Genomic DNA, 18278 nt, shown 5'->3' on the forward strand with positions numbered 1-18278 from the left:
ATGCATTGCTTGTGAAAGAGGAACAAAGCAGGTAATGTCAGTGTAAAAAGTTCATTTTTCCTTTTTTGATTTGAAGTAGTGCAGCCTGAACAGCAATCATGCATCCTTTTCCTGTGCTCCTCTGGCACCATGACCAAGTGCTGGCCTGTAGCAGAGAAACCCCCTCCACTAAAGCTTTGGTTTATTTTCCAGACTTTCCAACTGTGATGACATTAACCATGAAGCTGCACGTAATGTTATTTCATGCTATGTATAATTGTGGTTTTCCTTATGTAGTCAGCTGTCCAATAGGAAATTAAAATTAGTTTTCTCTTTTCTGGGCTGTGTTGAACAACTTTTTGATAAGTGCCAGGCACTTGTGTTTCTGAGCATTCAGTGTTTGACAGAGCAGCACCCAGGTTTGTGTCAGAGGAGTTTTACAAAGCTACTCAACTGACAAGGGCAGTTGTCCACCTGAAGGGGCCATGCTGAAGAAAGCAATATTCGTGTAAATCTGAAAACATATTTTTCCCAATTTGTGTAATATTTTTGTAGATCTCATCTAACAAAGATTTGAGTTTTGTTGGAGCTTCATTCTAATGTTGGAACTCTGTTTCAGAAAAGTGGTTAAGCTCATATATAGTAATAAGCATGTGAGCTAACTAGGTTGCTGATCAGATTTGTTTCAACTCTTTTTGACTGGAAATTGATCCATCTTCTGCAATACTGCTCGTGCTCATAAAAATGTATTTATTTATTCTTCCAGAAAGTCATGCTAGTTGAGTTAGTGCTTGCCTTTAAAGTTTGGTTTCTCCTGGCAGAGGGGATAGTTTAAATTGTGTCTGGACTACAGTAGAACAAATTTTGTAATGGATATGTAAGAGATTTGAGAGGCATACCTAGTTCAGCAAGTAATATGAGGCACCCTGTTTTATTATTTTAACTATGGCTATGCTGTACTGTTTGAAATGAAAAAATATTTCTCCTTTTGGTTTAAATCTGTTCCTAATGTTTCAGTTGGGAAAATTCCTTGAGTTGGTAACATGGTATTTACTGTCTCTTTCCAAGTTCTTTTAGAATTTATTTTTTGAACGAGTTTAGCTCCATTTTTAAAAGTGTTCATGTTAACTGTTTTCTGCTTGCACTCCTTCACTTGCCTTATCTCTTTCTCAAACTCTATATAATTTTTCTGGCAGAGACTAAGATACAGAGACCCACTTTGGGACTGGTGCTGTGTGGTCTGGAGTTGCAATGCATGCTGCAATGCATATTGCAGTCATTGATGCAGGGTAGACCTGAGCACATAAACTCAGCTTTGCACTTATGCTGTGGTATTTGCGTCTGACTTTGAGCTTTTACTCTTAAAATATCTCATTGTTGCCACCACTGGTTCAGCTTCATGAGAGCTTTAGTCCACAGACAGTTCATGTAACGACCAAACTTTTGTGTTGTAGGTCAGCTGGTGTTCAGACATTCATCACTAAAGCAGACCACAAAAATAGTGGCAGAAATAGTGAGAAACTGCTCCTTTGGTAGAGGGAGAAAAACTGAAGAATGGAATGGGCGTTTCATTATCTCAAACACCAGAGAGTGCTGACGCTGCAATGTGTTGGCACATGCGCACCATCTGACAGTAACAGCTAGCATGCCCAATTTCCATTGCATTTATTCATAATAATCCCTCTTTCGCAGTAAAAAAGTGAGGTTTTGGTGACTTTTCAGAATTTGTTTCCTGCCGAAAACTATGTATCTTAAAATGTGGATTCAGCTGAACTCCCTGGCTAAGACCGATCTCTTTGCTTGTTTGTACTTTGACCAAAGGATTACATTGATGGTTTCCCAGGATCCAAAATTGTATTTAATCTGTTAACAGAGCTACATATATTATTTGAATGAGAAAGAGGGAAATGAAAGTGCCCATATCTGCTTCAGCTGGTAGCTGTTCACAGGAAGCAGCAATTACAGTCTAGCTTTCTTCCCTGGGAAAGCCCTCCTGACTGCTTCCTGTGCCATGGAGCTGCGCGTGCATGGCCAGACAAAATAGCAAATAAAGCACCAGAGAGCAATAAAAACTACTTTGGGGGGGTAGATTAATAAGAATGACAATAATTCCCACATGAGCAGGACTGAAGCTAATTTCAGTTGCAGTTGTCAAACCGAGCTAAGCTGGCAAGGGAAGGAATGTGTGTTTGTAATCAATAGCTGTGCATTTGCAGTGGAGCAGGGGCTTGGCATGGCACACTTGGACAGTCTCAGCTCTTCCAAATTTGCTCAGCCTGTACAGTATCCTGCATTTTTCTTCTTTGCTTTGTTTGGTCCCAGCTCACATATGTGTGAATCATCCAAGGGGAAAGTTTGAGAGACACTGTGTGTCAGGTCAGCCCAGGTTCATTCACTGTTTATCCTCAGAAAGCCAGAAACACTGGTGTGTAAACAAGGGGGGAGGGGAAAGGAAGGTTTAATAAGACAATCAGGGTTAATCTTTTCTCTCAATATTGCATGTAATTTGGTTTTCTGATTATACACTAAACAACAGTTGTATTTTCTTTAATTCAGTTATACAAACACAGCAGCCAATTAATATTCCTGCACTCTCTATGTTGTGAAGGATGCACAGGGAAAACCTTTGTTATTTTTCTAGTGCTAAATCTGTTCATGTTAAACCATATTCCTCTACACAGCAACAGCAAAGTAAATGACAGCATCAATTCAATCCAGAATGCTTAATAAATTGAGAGGGATTGTTTACCTAGTGTATGAAATAGTCCCTTGGGGATGGGTTTTATTGCAATCTGCATAGTCATCCATATTCCTGTACTGTCTGTGCTCATGTTTGTGAGTTAAACATATACAGTAATTTAGCATTCAGATAATCCCACGGCTATAATCCAGACAGATTTAGCTCAAATTTCTCTGGGATTTCTATTATCTAGATTTAGCAATGTGGTGTTGACTGGATATTTTAAATTGCTGCAAATGCTTTTTTTTTTTTCTGCAATAAACAACATATTTTGCTGTTCTCATAATTGAAGCTGCAGATTCTTTCTGGCATTAACCACATATAAAATGTATCTTTGTGAGGACAGTGATTGCACAGCTGGAGCATGCTTTTAATGGATTCCAGCTATTTGATGCACACCACATAAGATCATACAATTTTTATATGAAAACCAGGATAACATATGTGAAAATACTAGTAAGAATTATCTGAAGAGTGTTTATCTCCACACATCATCTCTTTGAAAATGAACTCAACTGCTTCAATTTTAATCATGTTTTATTACAATATATTCAACAGTATAATAATACAGAGCCTGGCTCTCTTACAGCACTTTTCCTAAGTAGACCAGAGCTTTTATTGTTTTCAGTTTCCTCAGACGGAACTTCCAGTCTTTCTCACTCAGCACTTTTGAGGAAAAGAGGGAATCTGGGGGGAAGAAAGAGCATCATTATCCACATGAAATGAGGGGATATTAAACCCAAGTGCACTGGGTACCTTTCACAGCAGACCACCCTTTGTCATATGTTGCTCTGATTAAGTGCAAATGTATTCAAGGGAGCAGAGCAGACACTGTAAAGAGGGTCCAAATGTTCTTGTACCAAAAATGCCAGCCCTCCCACACACTCTAGCATTGGTGAGGCTGCAGGAGTAAGAATGCTTGTGTGGGAGATTTTTAGGAGGGAAGTGTACTGTGGGAAAAATTGTAAAGCTGCTTCTTCTACTAGAGTAGCTGGAGTGAGAGTGTCTGAATTGAGGCAAACAGGGAGCAGGGCAATGCATGCTCTGTGCTCTGCCTTGTAATTGTGTTGCAAATGCACCAAGTACATTATTCACCCCCGGGCCAGATCTTCTGGGAAGAGGCTTGTGCACACTTGGCAATAATTTGATGCTAAGATTGTGTCATCCAGAAGTGTCCCAGAAATTCAAAATAAGCAAGCCACTTAAAAATATTTGGAAAACAAACTATTTGGAACCATTTATGGGATTTAGGAGCTGTGTGTCATATTTTTGTTCCCTAAACTGGAGGATTCAGACACCAGCTCAGTCAGGGAGTTCAGGTATGCTGCCCCTTAAAGCATCCCCGTCATGCTGTATTCCGAGTGCCTTCTGTGACTTTGCATTACTGCCAGCCCCAGTAACTGTAAAAATCTTGAGAGGTATCTTCAATGTGAAGAAAGAAAGGGAATGTTCATTTAATCAGTTGTGATAAAACTATTCCACTATAAAATTTACTTGCTTAGTCCCGAAGCAGCAGGTTTGCAAGAATGATGAAAAAATACCAAACCAAGCCAACATGAAAAAGCATTATGAGAAAGGCTTTTATAGCTAGCAACCATAATTCTGGGTAAAAAACTTCTGAAAGCAATATGCTGTGTCTGTGTGGCAGTATTTTTGGTGCCATGCCTGCTCTGAGTTACTCTTTGCAGTCCTACAGCAGCTGGGTTTCAGCAGCAGCAGCAGCGCTCACGTTCCTGCCATGAAAAGGAGCCTGAGAGTTCACCCTCCCCGCTTCAGTGCCCTGCTAAAGCAGTGGGGCTGCTCCTGTCGCACTAAAAGCTGCTCTGAGAAGTTGTATGTATGCCCAAATAGCTATCAATATCTGTGTTTGATCCCTAATAAGTCAGAACTATGAAGCTGTAATGCCAGTGAGATGGAAAAGCCATCTGATAGCTCTTACACTGCTCTTCTTCCAGACGGTGCCTCTGGCACCAGCTGCTGGAGCTGGGAGTTTTCAAGGCCCAGTTCTTTTCTTTCTCAGAAGATTTCTTTGGGCCCTAAAGAGTGATATCAAAACCCCAGATGAGCAGAAGAGTTTAAAGTGGACCTGACATAACTATGTATTTGCTGCATCTTATTTGAAAAGAAGTATAAATCCATTTCAGGTTTTACAGTAAGTGTCTGAGGAAGCTGCCAGTGCACCCACAGGCCTCCTCATTGCTGCACATAGCAGCTCGACTCACCAGACTCACCACTTGGCTTCTGGCCACCTGCTTTATTTTCCTTTGTATTTTTTTCCCCGTCCTATTATAGCCTGACCTCTCCTTCAGCAATTATTTTTAATCATGCTGAGGACACTTTTTCTGTCCCCCTTTGGGTTTCCTCTAAATTTGAGATGCAAATGCATCTCAAAATACCATCTTCCAAAGTTATTACATCCAGAGCTTGGTGATGTGTACTGGGCTTAGCTGAAGTATCAGACCAGCAAAGAAAGACCAAGAAATGAAAGAGCACCATGTAAATATTGACAGATTGTTGTTATGAGTAAGCTATGATTATCCTTCATTAATTTGTCTATGCTTTCAGAAAGAGAGGAAATTGCTCAAAAGCAGAATAGTATTTTTTGCAACAGATAACTGTGTGCTCAGATTGTTAAAATTTCTATTCAAGAAATCCCTCAAAATGAAAGAAAAGTAAGAAAAAACCCCACTCTTACAGAGAGGCAGGTCTGCATGTTTAAAAGTAACCCCAGTGTGTTCTATGTCTGTGTCTGTAATTTGAGATTAAATACACTGTGGATAAGGTTAAAAAGGTAATCTTTTCTAACCACCTACCAGGCATTTATGCAGTATATTGTTTCCTTTCTGACAGTTAAATTACTGGTAATAAAGCTCTATAACTGTGCCCTGACAGTGTTTATCCTCTGGCATGGCTTTGCAACTGCTTCACCTGCTCTAAGCTGCCCCAGCACAGTGAGGGCAGAACCTGGGCCTGTAACATTTCTGTTTGATTGCATTTCTGTAATCAAACTGTGTTCCAGTAGCAGAGCTGATACCTTTCTACCTCTCCCCTACCTTGGTGCTGGAGGAGTAAAGCAACTCAAACTAGTCAATTGCTGCAATTCTGAAAACAGCTTTTCTGTGCACAAACTTGCCATCTGCACAATCATCCTTTTCCTCTTCGAGCAGCAAACAGCCAGAAGGTACTGAGCCCCCTCTCTGTGTTGCACAGGGAAGAATCCCAGACATGGCTTTGGTAGCTGAGATCTGCTGGTTTTTTTAACCCATTGAAGTATTTTCTAAAGATGCTCTTCTTTCCATGTGCTTGGCTGGTGTTATGGTGACCATGAGTGAATATATCAAGTTACTGCTATGGGAGTAGCCCTGCCAGGAAGCCAGAGGTCAGTGCTAGCTGTTTTTAGATGCCTGAGCAGGCACAGCTCTAAGTTGGGTGCCTGCTAAGTTAATAAAAGGACCAAACATTATTTCCCCTACCTCCTGTGTGTGGACAGAACACAGCCTGTATCTGAGACAAGCCTTACTCCTGGGCTAATTGGCCCTTACAGCATTGTGTAAATAGCAATATTCTAAAACTACAGTTAGAATTTTTGAGTTTGGGTTCTGCTAGCATTTGAGGAGAGGACTTTTGAAAAACAGAAAGGGAAAAAACAAAGAAAAAAAGCAAACAGAGAAATGCCCCAAAGTAGGAAATTTTTATGAACAAAACGTGATTAATTCATTCTCAAAGTTAAAGCAAATGAGCAGAGGGAAGCTGCCCCTACTTCCTTTCTTCTTAATGCTGAAAGAGATCTGTTCCTTGCTTCATGAAGGAACGAAAATTATTTGTGTCAGGAAATCGAGTTAGGAAGGTGACCTACCAATTTATTTATTTTACTTTTTACATGGTGGTAGAAAAGATCCAGCTGCAAAGTGTACTGGTTTGTAAACTGAGCCACTCCACTACAAATTGTTCAGGTGAAAAATGCTGAAAAACCCTGAGCACCATCCCAAATGGTAAAGTCCAGTATTTTATTAATTATAAGCTCCATGCTTTCCTCCTATCCCCAAATCATATAAGTCATAAAGTGACAGCTTTTAGGTAAATTTCCATAATTTCACACATAATATTTATTTAAAAGGTATTTAAATACGTGAGTCATCTCTTACATTCACTTAAAAACAGCAGAGGACATAAAGTGCTCTCTTGTATAAAAATTTATACTTTTTTTCTTTTTTTCTTTTGAACTGTTGGAGCAATGTTAGAAACCTCATAGTGTGGTAACTGTTTCTTGGCTCTACTTGGTATTGATTTGTAAGAGCACCGATACAGAAGTGTTCAGCTAATTAAGGCATTGATAAAGTATCTTGATAAAGGATGCCATTCTTCTCTTATCTAAACTGATTTGATACTGGGTTTCTTGCTGAGCACAGCTAAGACCAGGGGTACTGAGAGCATCAGCAGCCCTGCTGCCTCATGCAGTGCTGTGCTCGCTGACACGGGAGCTGCTCCCACCCCATTCCCAGGCTGGTGTCTGCCAGGGACCAGCATCTCTCACCAGCTCTCTGCCTTCATCCCCATCGCACTGCTACCTCTCTCAATAGCCTAATTTTGGCTCTGAGCTACAGCTAGTGCCTAGATAGGATAAGATTTCAGCCAGGTGGATTATGAACAACATTTTCTTTTCAATGTTCTGGCTCTGACCCCACAGAAGGTTGCTTTAGCCCAACAGAATAAAGTCCTGTCCTTCAGACAGCTGAGGCAGTTGCCTACTTTAGCACGCAGTGTAGTTGTTGTGCATGTTCCACAGAAGGCATTCCACTCACTGCTTCTGTTTTGCACCTGGATGTGCTGCTGACATCAGGACACCACAGTGCCTTGTAAAGGCAGATGAAGGCATTAAGGATCTGGACCTTTGTACAGTATGGTAAATAAACCATCTTTCATTTCTTATGTTTCACCATGATAAGAGAATATAATGTCTGTGCTCCACTGAGCTCTATGCTGATGAGTAAAACTCTGTGTGAAGCTTATAAATTCATGCAAATAGATAATATGACTTGTTCCCACCTTGATTCAGATTATAAATCAATGAGATTTAGTCCACCACTCCTTATGAGTAATTCTGCAGTCACATATTCATGCAGAGGAAAACTTTTCAGTGATATTTTTTTCAAGATAAGTTCTTTGCCAGCTATTGGAAGTGTGATCATTGCAGAGCCACTAACATTTTCCTGCTCCATATCAAATGCATCACAAATCTGCCCAGCATCTTTGTCAATCATTTAGAGTGTAGCACACAAAAATAATATTCTTCAAATTATTATTGGAAGAATTTATAGTCTCTTATGAAGTGAAAGTTATTTTGATCTATGAGCAGCATTGGGAGGAACTGCCAGTTTGAAAACTCACACCAGACCTGTGTGTGTAATATTCTTGTCTCGCAGGAAGTGGTGGGAGTAATATGTGCAAAAAGAGTTGTTCACAAGTCAGAATCCTTAGGAGCTCTCTAGATGACTCTTCCTGCATTTTGTGATATTCTGCTAAAAGAAAGTTCCTCTTTCCCCTTCTTGAGCCTTTTTATGTCACAAACTGTGCACATAAAGGCATGTGTGTAACACCTCACACTGATTGCTCAGCAAAGGATGTAGAGTAGGATCAGGTACAAAACAAAGGTTCCACTCATGATGGTGGTTACAACTACAAATCTCAGTGCAAAATAATGATAATTATTAAAAGAAAGGTATTCTTAAAACTGTCTCTGTTGTTAAAGGCTTATTTATCTTTCTACTCTATAATAAGATGAATACCAGACAGGGCTTTGCATTGCCTTCGCTCACAGCTTAACTGGAATCACAAACAGTTTTCATAATGAAGTATACAGCCTGCAAAAAATTTGTATTCCAAGTGTGTGCACAGGCCCTGTTGTTCCAGACTGTACTTCTTTCCCAAAGTGTGCACTGACAAGCTCTTCAGTGTGTTTATTACTGTACAACACTGTAAGCCAATGATGTTTATTACTGGCTGTGCAATAGGTCAGTGCAGAGTTTCACCACAACAAGGTACATTCTGGTACAGGCTGTGCATGAAGGGCACTATCCTTTATGGATCAGCTTAATGGAGAGAAGAACCTGCATCTTAGTAGGGATGTGCTGAGCACCACCTCAGCCTCAGGGGAGAGCAGTTAAAGTGGCAAGTCCTGTCCTTGTAGTCTCCAAACACAACCACTCTTGATTTGTAGCTGGCCTTTTTCCAGGCCTCTGTGGTAGAGGAAATCCTCCTCATGTTCTGCCTCATTCCATATAGCTGCAATAAGGCCAACTGCAGTTACTGGTATGTGTATTATGCAGACTAATTACATCTATGTAACATAATAAATACATGTATATTATACCTGTTATGTTCTTAGAGCAAAGATGCAGCCATAAAAATACGCACCAGACTGTTCTGTACAAAGAAGACAGATGGTATTTATTCCCTATTAATTAATATTGCATGCAGAATTTCCTCCCTCTTTAAATATCTTGAACATCCGTTTTCAAAATTTAAATGTACACATACAGATTATTTTTGTTTTGACAGCTGACTGTTGTATTTTTTCTCCATTCAACATAGGTGGCCTTGGTTTGTTCTTATAAGTGCTATCTTGTGTATCTTCAGTCTATCTGTCATTATTATAGTTCTCCTTTCTACTTAAATCAACTTAATCAATTGATTTCATTAATTTAAAGATGGAAAGCAAACAACAGTGCAAACCCTTCTGAAATTTGGAGAGTTAATAAATTAGGTTTGACAGGTTTGTGTCTGCAGATTTTGTCTTCACTGGCCATCACCTTATTTAATAGTTTGCTTTTTCTCAGTCGCATGTTTCAGAATAATATTACAAATAAGGATTAAATTCAGCCACTGCTGAAATGTTATTGTTCAGTGTAACTTGTTCACAAATGCTCCTGGAGACACGTGGTCTTTGTCTGCCATTGTAGTTTTACACTGGAACATTTCTGCCTTACAACTAGGGCCACACACAGACGTGGCTAAAAACAAAAAAGCAATGGCACTGTCATGTATATTCCAACCCCATTGCTTTAAGGGATACTTTAAAGGAAAGTAGGCCAAAAACTTGACCTATTTTAAAAGACATCGCAATCTGTTCTTTTAAAAAATCTTTCACACTTCATTGAGTCCTTCTCTGTCTCCTATACCATGAAAAATGTTGTACAGTAGCAAGATTCAGAATTTGTCTCTACTGTTACCCATACAAACAAATATTGCAAGCTGAAATCTGCAGTTTAACAAATTTATTTTTCTGCATCACTGATCTTGAAAAATAAATCATCTTAAAAATTACCAAATGCATACATTGAACTAATTAGGTGTAACTAACTAAAATTGCTACATCACTGCACGTTCTCCATAGTGTTAGTTGCAATGGATCCATTTGGCAACCAAGAAGTCTTAAGATCCATAAAGGATTTTTGCTTCTAGGAACTTCAGTGTTCTGAATTCAAAAACCAGAAGCAGTGAGCCATATTTCTCAGTTATTTTGCTGTTGGAAATCTGGCTGTGAAACTCTGTTTACTTTGTGTTGGACTCCCGCCAGAGGAGGCCTGGTTTCAGCAGATGGTGGTGGAGCGGAGGCCAGACGTTTCCTGCTGCGTCCTGACGAGGCACTGATAGCAGCGCTCCCAGGCCAGGCTCTGATGCCTTCAGCAGCCACCCAGGCTGGAGAGCAGGCACTGCTGACATGAAGGTTGGGAAGAGTCCATGAAGCAGCCCCTGGGGCAAAAGACTTTGTGGAAAAGAGGGTCTTGAAATGGTGCTCAGAAGTGGTGGAGCTGTCACACAGAAGATGAGCAGGGGAAGAGCTGGAGTGTTGACTAAGAGGAACTGAAGTGTTAAAACCAGATGGGCATAAACCCATCTGAGGAGATGTGATTGCTTTGATCTTTGACAGACACTCCTCTGCCTTGTCAAGAAGAGACTTGAAAGAAGAAGGTCCAAATGGAAGGCTTTACTGTGGTGTGGGTTTACCTGCCTGCTCTACAGTCACCGTGTGCAGGGAGCATCTTCTCCTTTCCCCCATTTCTGGGGGGGGCAACTTCTCTCAGAACAAGTATGCTTAATATGTCCTCAGGCTGGGTTTGATCTTTCAGGATGCTGCCTGCTCTCAAGATGGGGAATCAAAGGGCAATGCCATAATCACAAGCACTTGAGTATTGCTGGATTGCTGCCTTGGCAATTTGCGTACAGGAGAAAATGCAAACAAATTTCTCAGGAGGCTGTATGACTTGGAAATCTTCCAGAAATCCTTCAGGCATCAGTAAGATTAAGGACATCCATAGTTTATCTGGGGATTCGGATCTTGAACCAATGTAGCTAAAATTCACAGTCCCCATGCCATATGGCTCTGTGTTTGGGGATTTGGTGCTCTCCCATTCCCTGCTATCACACACCTGGAACCACTGCATTTGTGTGTCAGGCTAATTTGGGTGATGATTTTGTGCAGGTGGCAAGGCCCCTGTGAACTGCAGCCAATCCCTTCCTTGCACTCCAGCCAATCTGCAGGTAGGCAATGTTGGATTTTGAATGCTTGTGCCTTTCCACTTCACTACTGAATCCCAAGAGGAAAGAAATCCCAGGAAGGCTGAAGTGTTGATTGTGTTGTTACATGTCACTTGCATATATTTCTCCCTCCTTGGCCATTATTTGCTCAGAATCTCTGAGTCTCTGGGTCAGTATAAGAGACAACTGACAAGATCAGGCATCTGCATAGGGGTCAAACCAAAAATATTTTTCCCCGAGCTTCTACCTGCAGAGCATCAACATTCAACAACCCCAAAAATGGGGAAAGGAATGGTTTAAAACTTCATTCAGCCAAGTACTAACTTTCTTTCAGTGAGAGCCCTTCCTTCCTACTTATCAGTCTTGTACAGGACAGTCTGAATCACCACTTTCATGATCCACTGTCCTCTTCTGTGTCGTTTTCTTAGGCTGCAGTAGTTGCTGCCTTTTTCTACCTTACTGACTTCCAACTTGAAGTCAAGACTGCCGTATCTAGGAACACCACATTCCATTTTTAACAGCTCAGCACCTGAGCCCATTTGACATTACACTGAGCCAAAGATTTATTGTACTGTACAGAGAAGACAGTCTATAGAAATGAAGTTTCAAACTATCTGTATCATCAAAGAACATGGATAGACCTTGGGAATTTAATCTGGTCATCATTATTTAGGGAGTGCAAGTGATCTGTGTCTTACCCAAGATACAGAATGTCACATCCTCCTCTGACCAGCCCTGGTGAGCCATAGCCAGGCTGGAGCCTGGGCCTTGCTATCTTGCACCTCAGGACTGTCCACATTCACACAGAGGAATCCTGTTCATTAGCACCCAAAGGTGCCATGCAGAGGTCTGAAGCCTGTTTCCATCACTAGGCAGAGGGGTGGTTAATGCTCTTCCTTTGCAAGAAGGACTCATGATCATGGGGTCTACCTCAGACTTCCCCAGCACGTTTTTAACATTTCCTGTTATTTGCCAAGTGGCCATACTGTGCACCAGACAATGCTCACTCCCACTCCAAACCGATGCTGCAAGACCCAGCAAAGCTTAGAAAATTTCTGGTCAAGCATGCTTTCATTGTAGTTAAAGTAGCCCCCTTTTCACTGCCCGGTTTGAACACAGACCATTTTCTTCTGTCAGCTGGAATGATGTGAATTTGAAGCTGGGCAAACTGGCTTTTTAAAATTTTTTTTTCTTTTTTCTTCTTTTTTTCCCTTTAGTAATATCATAAAAGCTGAAGTTTTCATTAAAATTTGTTAGGTGAATTACTAGTTATTGCACTCTGATTTTACAGATACTACACATGAATGGAGATAAGAAAGTAAACAGAACCAGAGCGAAATGTCTTGGGCATAGCTCAGGATACACAGAGACAGGCATCCCTGGGGAAGGAGAGTTGCAAAAAGGCATCAAAATGGAGTTCACTGAACTGGCGTTTAAAGCTTTTGGGAAGTGTCTTTTTCTAGCAAACCTTTAAAGTCAATTATCCTCAGAGAATGTGCTTCATGTTTGTCTTGAGGATAAAGATAGTGAGATTTCATAATTTATCTGGCTCATACCTCCGAGCGTGCAGGTCCCTGGCCCTGTGCTAGACAAGAGGCAGCAGATCCCTCTCTGTGGACAGGAGAGTGGGAAAAGCACCTTCCCCTCGGTGCTGGCTGCCAGCTGGAGAAAGGGCAGCGAGGCATTCCTCCCTGAAAGTGAGAGACACTGTATTCCCCAACTGTCAGACACAATCCATTATGGAAAAAAAACACAAAACAAAACAAAGCCACGCTGAACTACAGCAGAGAAAATCTGGAAAATAGGTTGGACAGTACTTTAGCACAACTTTTCTCCACAGAAAGGGAATGTGTTAGATCCAAAGCTCCAGAAATGGAGGGAAAATAAACAGAGCTTTTGGAATTAACCTGGCAAAATGGAGTTGGCTCCCACCTGTGTCAGGACTGCACAGTGGAGGTCATCCTCCTGCAGACAGCCAGCTCTTTCTCCAGAACACTCTTTCATTCTCTGTTGAACATCATCCTCGGATGAATATGTCTGTCCGGCAGAGGAGACTTGCAGTGCTCTTGAGTTAGAAAATACATGAATTTTAGCACTAGTACAACAACATCAGTTTTCTTGACAAGTAAAATCTGCCTGCAGAAGGAGAGAGGAAGCCCCCACCTACTCACAGTTCAGCTGCTGTGCTCTTCCACAAGGGCAGATATTTGGAAAATGGGGAAGATCAGGAAAGATCCTGGTCCTGCCAACACTAGTCTCATTTCTGACATGCTTAAACTTTCACACGTCTTTCTTTACAGTAAGGGGACTTAAAATTAACTCATATGTATTACTTTTGGTGTGTTTCTTATACAGTGCTCACCAGGAGCTAAATGTCTGCATCAAATTATGGTTTTCAGAACCAACAAGAACTCCAGCAGATGGTTGTAGTGGTCCTTGGTGGATAATCCCTGGAGATGTCCAGTCAGTCCATCTCATAGCTGTTCATCTCCTAGAAGTTAAATAATTCCTTCAGTATCTCCAAGTTAATTCTGTCAGCACTGAGCATGACACAGTAATTCTGGATCTGTTTGTTCTTTGCTGCAGTTACACGTGGCCACATAAACTGTGCATGAGCTGCCACCATCTTTGCCCATTTTGCACTGGTGCATGAGCCTGTAGGAAACACGAGGCAAATTCAGCTGCTTGTGTGGGAGGCAGCCCAAATGGCCCCCACTGATCAACCTGTGAGTGTGCAAAGGGCAGGACTGCCCCGCTCGGTGTGGAAACAGGCACGTGGCAGACCTGTGCTAGGCCTGAGAAGGAAATCTCTTCTTTATGCAAAACAAGACCCTGATCTAAGTTTGGGCTTTTGTGGAATTTTGTTTTGGGCCTGATGCTCAAACCCGGCAATAACAGGCTTATTCTTGGAAGGCTTCACACCAAAGGCTCACAGACAAAAAAAATTAAAGTATTTCTTATAGAACAATTGATTGATAGTGAGATATGGGAGCATAAACATAGCTTTGGAAGCCCGTGGACCATTTTGACCACCAAAATGCAACCTGGGAGTCTGGCTCACCTGTTTAATCTCTGTGCCAGTTTAATCCCGTTCTGCCCTAAAACACCTGATGTGATTTCAGGGTGGCACGTGGGTGCCAGCCTGGCATGGTATTGCAGATTTTGCAGAAGAGTAGTGACTATTTTTTTTTTTTTTGGGTCACATGATGCCCATACAGCTGTAAATAAACATGACGAAAAGGACATGTCTGGGACCTAAATGAATGAGGAACTAAATAAAAAACTTGTCTTCCAGCTGCTGGTTTAGACTGAAAGCAACACTGAAATCATGTGTATTTTTTACAATTTATTGGAATGGTCTGTGCTCCTGCAAACATGGTGCACATCTGTTGATACATCTTATTCTGAGGTGTAGAGCCATCAGTTTCAATCTGGGACAATACATAGGCATTGGCCAGAATGATTTTATGGCTTGGATCCTTATGGGTTAAATTCTGATCAGCCAGATGTGACTGAGCCCAACAAAAGATCTCAACACAGCAACCCTGGCTGTGTTGATACAGTTGCTATTAGGTGGAAATTGCCACAAAAATAAAAAATATCACTAAGGACATTCACCCTTGTCTTCCTGTGCCAGTTTACCTGCATACTGATGTAGTTTTCTTGCAAAAAGCATAGCAGTTAGGATTTAAAATTGATTACTTTTCTGATTAAAATTTTTACTTTTATTCATTATTTTTAAATGACCTTCAGAAATTTTCAATTATCATTAAAAAACATTTTTAATAAGGAAATGAGAAAGCTTAGGTTTTTTTATTCTTCTGAGAGGTTTTGTAAGGGGAAGATCACCATCATTGTCATAGCCATTAATGTTCTCATTTCGGAGCAGTGGAGACGTAAGCAAATATTTATTTTTGAAAGGCCTTTGCTTCGGTTGATGACAAAATGCTCATCCCCTAAATTTAGCAGTGCTGTGTCTCCATGTGTATATTTATATTATTAGTCACCTTTAAGCCCACATTTTCTGTGATCAGCACAAGCTGGGGAGTCACTGCATCCTTGTCAGAAGGGTACCTGCATGTCCATGCCCCTGCCAGGTGGGCTGAGAGTCCCAGGTGTGAACTCCAGGGGGAACAGACCAGAACTGGAGTGGCTGGGAAAAGAGGGGCAACAGGGGGGCAGCTTGAGCAGCCTTTGTTACCATAACCCTAGAGGGAAGAGAAACAATAACCATGGAATATCCAGAGTTGGAAGGGATCCACATGGGTCATCGAGTCCAACTCCTAATAATGACTTTAATAATGGTCACCTTGTATCATTGTCCTTGAATTTAGGTATTCACCTGTCCACCATCCCAGGCTGTGCAGTTTCTCTGGCTTTTTTTCATTAAAAGCCACGATCCCAAGGAGCAGAAATATGGCTTGCGCCTGTAGTTCAGAGAAAGCAGCTGCGGTAGCCGCACAATTTAAATTTTGGGAAGATGTTTTTGCAGAAGGTTTGTGGGTAAAGACCGGCGGGACTAATGGCAACGCGGCCCCACTTATATCTAGGGGACACACCAGGAAGCCTGAGGGCGAGCGCTGGCCCGGCCTAGCGCCGCCGTGCCGCTGCCTGGCTGCCCGACTCCCCCAGCGCCATGCGAGCTCGGCGGCACTTGTTATTTTGTTTCGAGCGGCGGCGGAGGGCGGGCCGGGCGCGGGGGCTGCGGGGCGCGCCCGGCCGCGGTGCCGCAGCTGATGTAATGCTGCTGCCGCCGCAGCGCCTTCACGTGTCTGCGGCGCGCCCGGCCAGCGGGCAGCGGCGTGTGCCGCGCGGGGCGTGCGCCGCGACACACGGACACGCACACACACACACACGCACACACACGTGTGGGCTGCGCCGCCGGCCCGCTCCGGCCAGCGCAGCCCCCTCCCCACCGCGGCGGGGTCCCGGGGCTGACGGAGCGGCCGCCCCCCCGCTCGGCCTGCGCTCGCCGCCCCCGGCCCCAGCGGCGGCCCCGGCCCCGGCCCCCTCCCCGGCGGCGGCGGCGGCGGCGCGGGGCGGCCCGTGTGTCGGGCACGCCGAGCCTGCGCACTCGGCGGCCGGGCGGGCACGGCGGCCGCGGGGCGAGGAGCGGCGCGGGGCGGGCCGGGCCGGGCCAGGTGCTGCTGCGGGGCGGGGGAGCGCGGAGCGACCCTGCGCGGGGGCGGCGGGGGCCGGGCGCCATGCGCCGAGCCGCGGGCCGGGCTCGCCATCCTGCGGCGTAGCGGCGGGACGGGTTCCGCCCGTGATGTCCCCCGGGCAGCGGGGGAAGGCGACTCACTCGAGCGCTGCGGCAGAGGCCTAGTGCGGCCAGCGCCGCTCGCGTCCCATGGCCGAGGAGCAGCAGCCGGAGGGGGGGCAGCCGCCGCGGCGGCTCGCCGGCACCCCCGCGCCCGGCGGGGCCCTGCCGGCCCTGGTGCCGGGGCTGCAGGGCGGCGAGGCCAGCGCGCTGCAGCACAAGATCCGCAGCTCCATCTGGTAAGGGCCGGGCCGGGGGAGCGGGGGAAGGGCCGGGGGCTGCGCGGGCGCGGGGGGGGCGCGGCCCCTTTGTGCGGCAGCGCGGAGCCCACGCGTGTTCGCGGGCGGGGGTCGCGGCCGCTGCCGCCCGGCGGGACCGGCCCCGCTGCGGCGGGCTCGGGTCACCTGCCGCGGGCGCTGCCGCCCCGCGCATCTTGCGCGGCCCGCGGCGCTCGGAGCGCGCACATGAGCGCGCGGTGCGGCGGGGGATGCGGAGCTGGGCTGGAAGGGTGCGATTGCCCAGCCTCCTGTAGAGCTCTGCTCTTCTGAGGTCCCAGTCAGGCAGTTCAAATGCAGTTTTGGCTGGAGCTCACGATGGTTTTCAAGTTTCTGCATAGGAATCCCGGGGTTTTTTTTGTTGATTTTTTTCCCTAAAAATTCAATTTCTTAGTAAATCAGCATTTTATTTAAGAATTTTATTTCATTTGTATTGGTGGAAGGAGGTGAACCGAGTTTAGGTTGGTGCAAATAGAGCACTTTTTTGGTTTTTTTTTTTTTTTTTGTTTTTTTTTTGTTTTTTTTGTTTTTTTTTAGTATCTGCAAGAGGCTGTCACCTGCAGCATTTGTATTTTATGTACGTTTTTAAAAGCTGCTTTTGGCTGAGGGCACTGGTAAAGAGTACTGAAAGTTGGGAGTTGTAAATACAGGTTACTCATGTAAGGTTTTCCTTTATATACACAAACACCATGTGTATTTTATACATAAGCTCATCCCAATAAAATCATACTGATCAAGCTTGCATATTACGTCATATTACAGTTAGATTGTGTGGTTTGAATGGATGTCGCTAGAAAATAAAGAGAATCTAAATATAATTTTGCCTTCAGATTTTTTTTATTGTATGGCATACTGAAATTGCTTATATTATTGGGATGGTGGTTGTTTTGTTTTTATTTATTTAAACGGTAAATAATAGTTCATTCTCCTTCATCCACACTTGCTACCTTTTGTTTTGGTCTTCTCTGCAATGTGACCTAGAGAAGGAATGTGATCTGCAGAATTTTTTGTCTTTTTGGATCATAAAATCTTCACACCTGCTAATTTATTATGGTATTTAGTGATGGCCTTTTCACGTTTCCTTCTCTTTGCATGAACGTGCTGTGTGGCAATGAGCCTCGGAGAGCATGTTTACATTGCATTCAGATTAGGAGGTATCATGTCCAAGTTGAAGACAAAATGGCTACTAAGTAAAACCTCTGCTTTTATTGTGGCTTTTCTTTTCAAGGGAAAAGAGCGCATAGGTTACCTTCCGAAATGAAAACTGCTAGTTTGATTCAGGTGAACTTGGTGAATAGCCCAAGCTGTGTTTGGTACAAAGGAATGAAGCGTTTTGCCCGGGGTCAGGGGCTTGCCTGGTGCCAGGTGCCTGTGGCCGGCAGAGGGTTCCCAGCCCTGTCTCTGGCACTGCAGGCGTTCCTCACCTCCACAGGGCTCTCCTGGCTTCCTGCTTCTGCACCGGGCTGCAACTTCCCTGCTGCTCTCA

The 18278-nt window shown here is 43.8% G+C and overlaps 1 protein-coding gene and 1 long non-coding RNA gene across 2 annotated transcripts in view; one reads left to right on the top strand and one right to left on the bottom strand.

Annotated features, from left to right (window-relative positions):
• Window positions 1–12706: 12706 nt before the first annotated feature.
• Window positions 12707–15799, bottom strand: LOC135280884 (uncharacterized). The gene is made up of 2 exons (XR_010347692.1): window positions 15567–15799; window positions 12707–15465 (listed from the first exon to the last, which is right to left on the bottom strand). It is a non-coding gene; the product is annotated as an uncharacterized LOC135280884 (long non-coding RNA).
• Window positions 15800–16377: 578 nt separating this feature from the next.
• The window catches only part of RFX7 (regulatory factor X7), a 49387-nt gene continuing 47486 nt past the window's right edge, over window positions 16378–18278 (top strand). Inside the window, exon 1 of the mRNA XM_064389264.1 lies at window positions 16378–16756. Coding sequence (XP_064245334.1) covers window positions 16608–16756 — 149 coding nt within the window. The 5' untranslated portion in view covers window positions 16378–16607. The remainder of the gene's footprint in view (window positions 16757–18278) is intronic.

This window comes from Passer domesticus, chromosome 14 (assembly GCF_036417665.1).
Source record: "Passer domesticus isolate bPasDom1 chromosome 14, bPasDom1.hap1, whole genome shotgun sequence".
NCBI lineage: Eukaryota > Metazoa > Chordata > Aves > Passeriformes > Passeridae > Passer > Passer domesticus.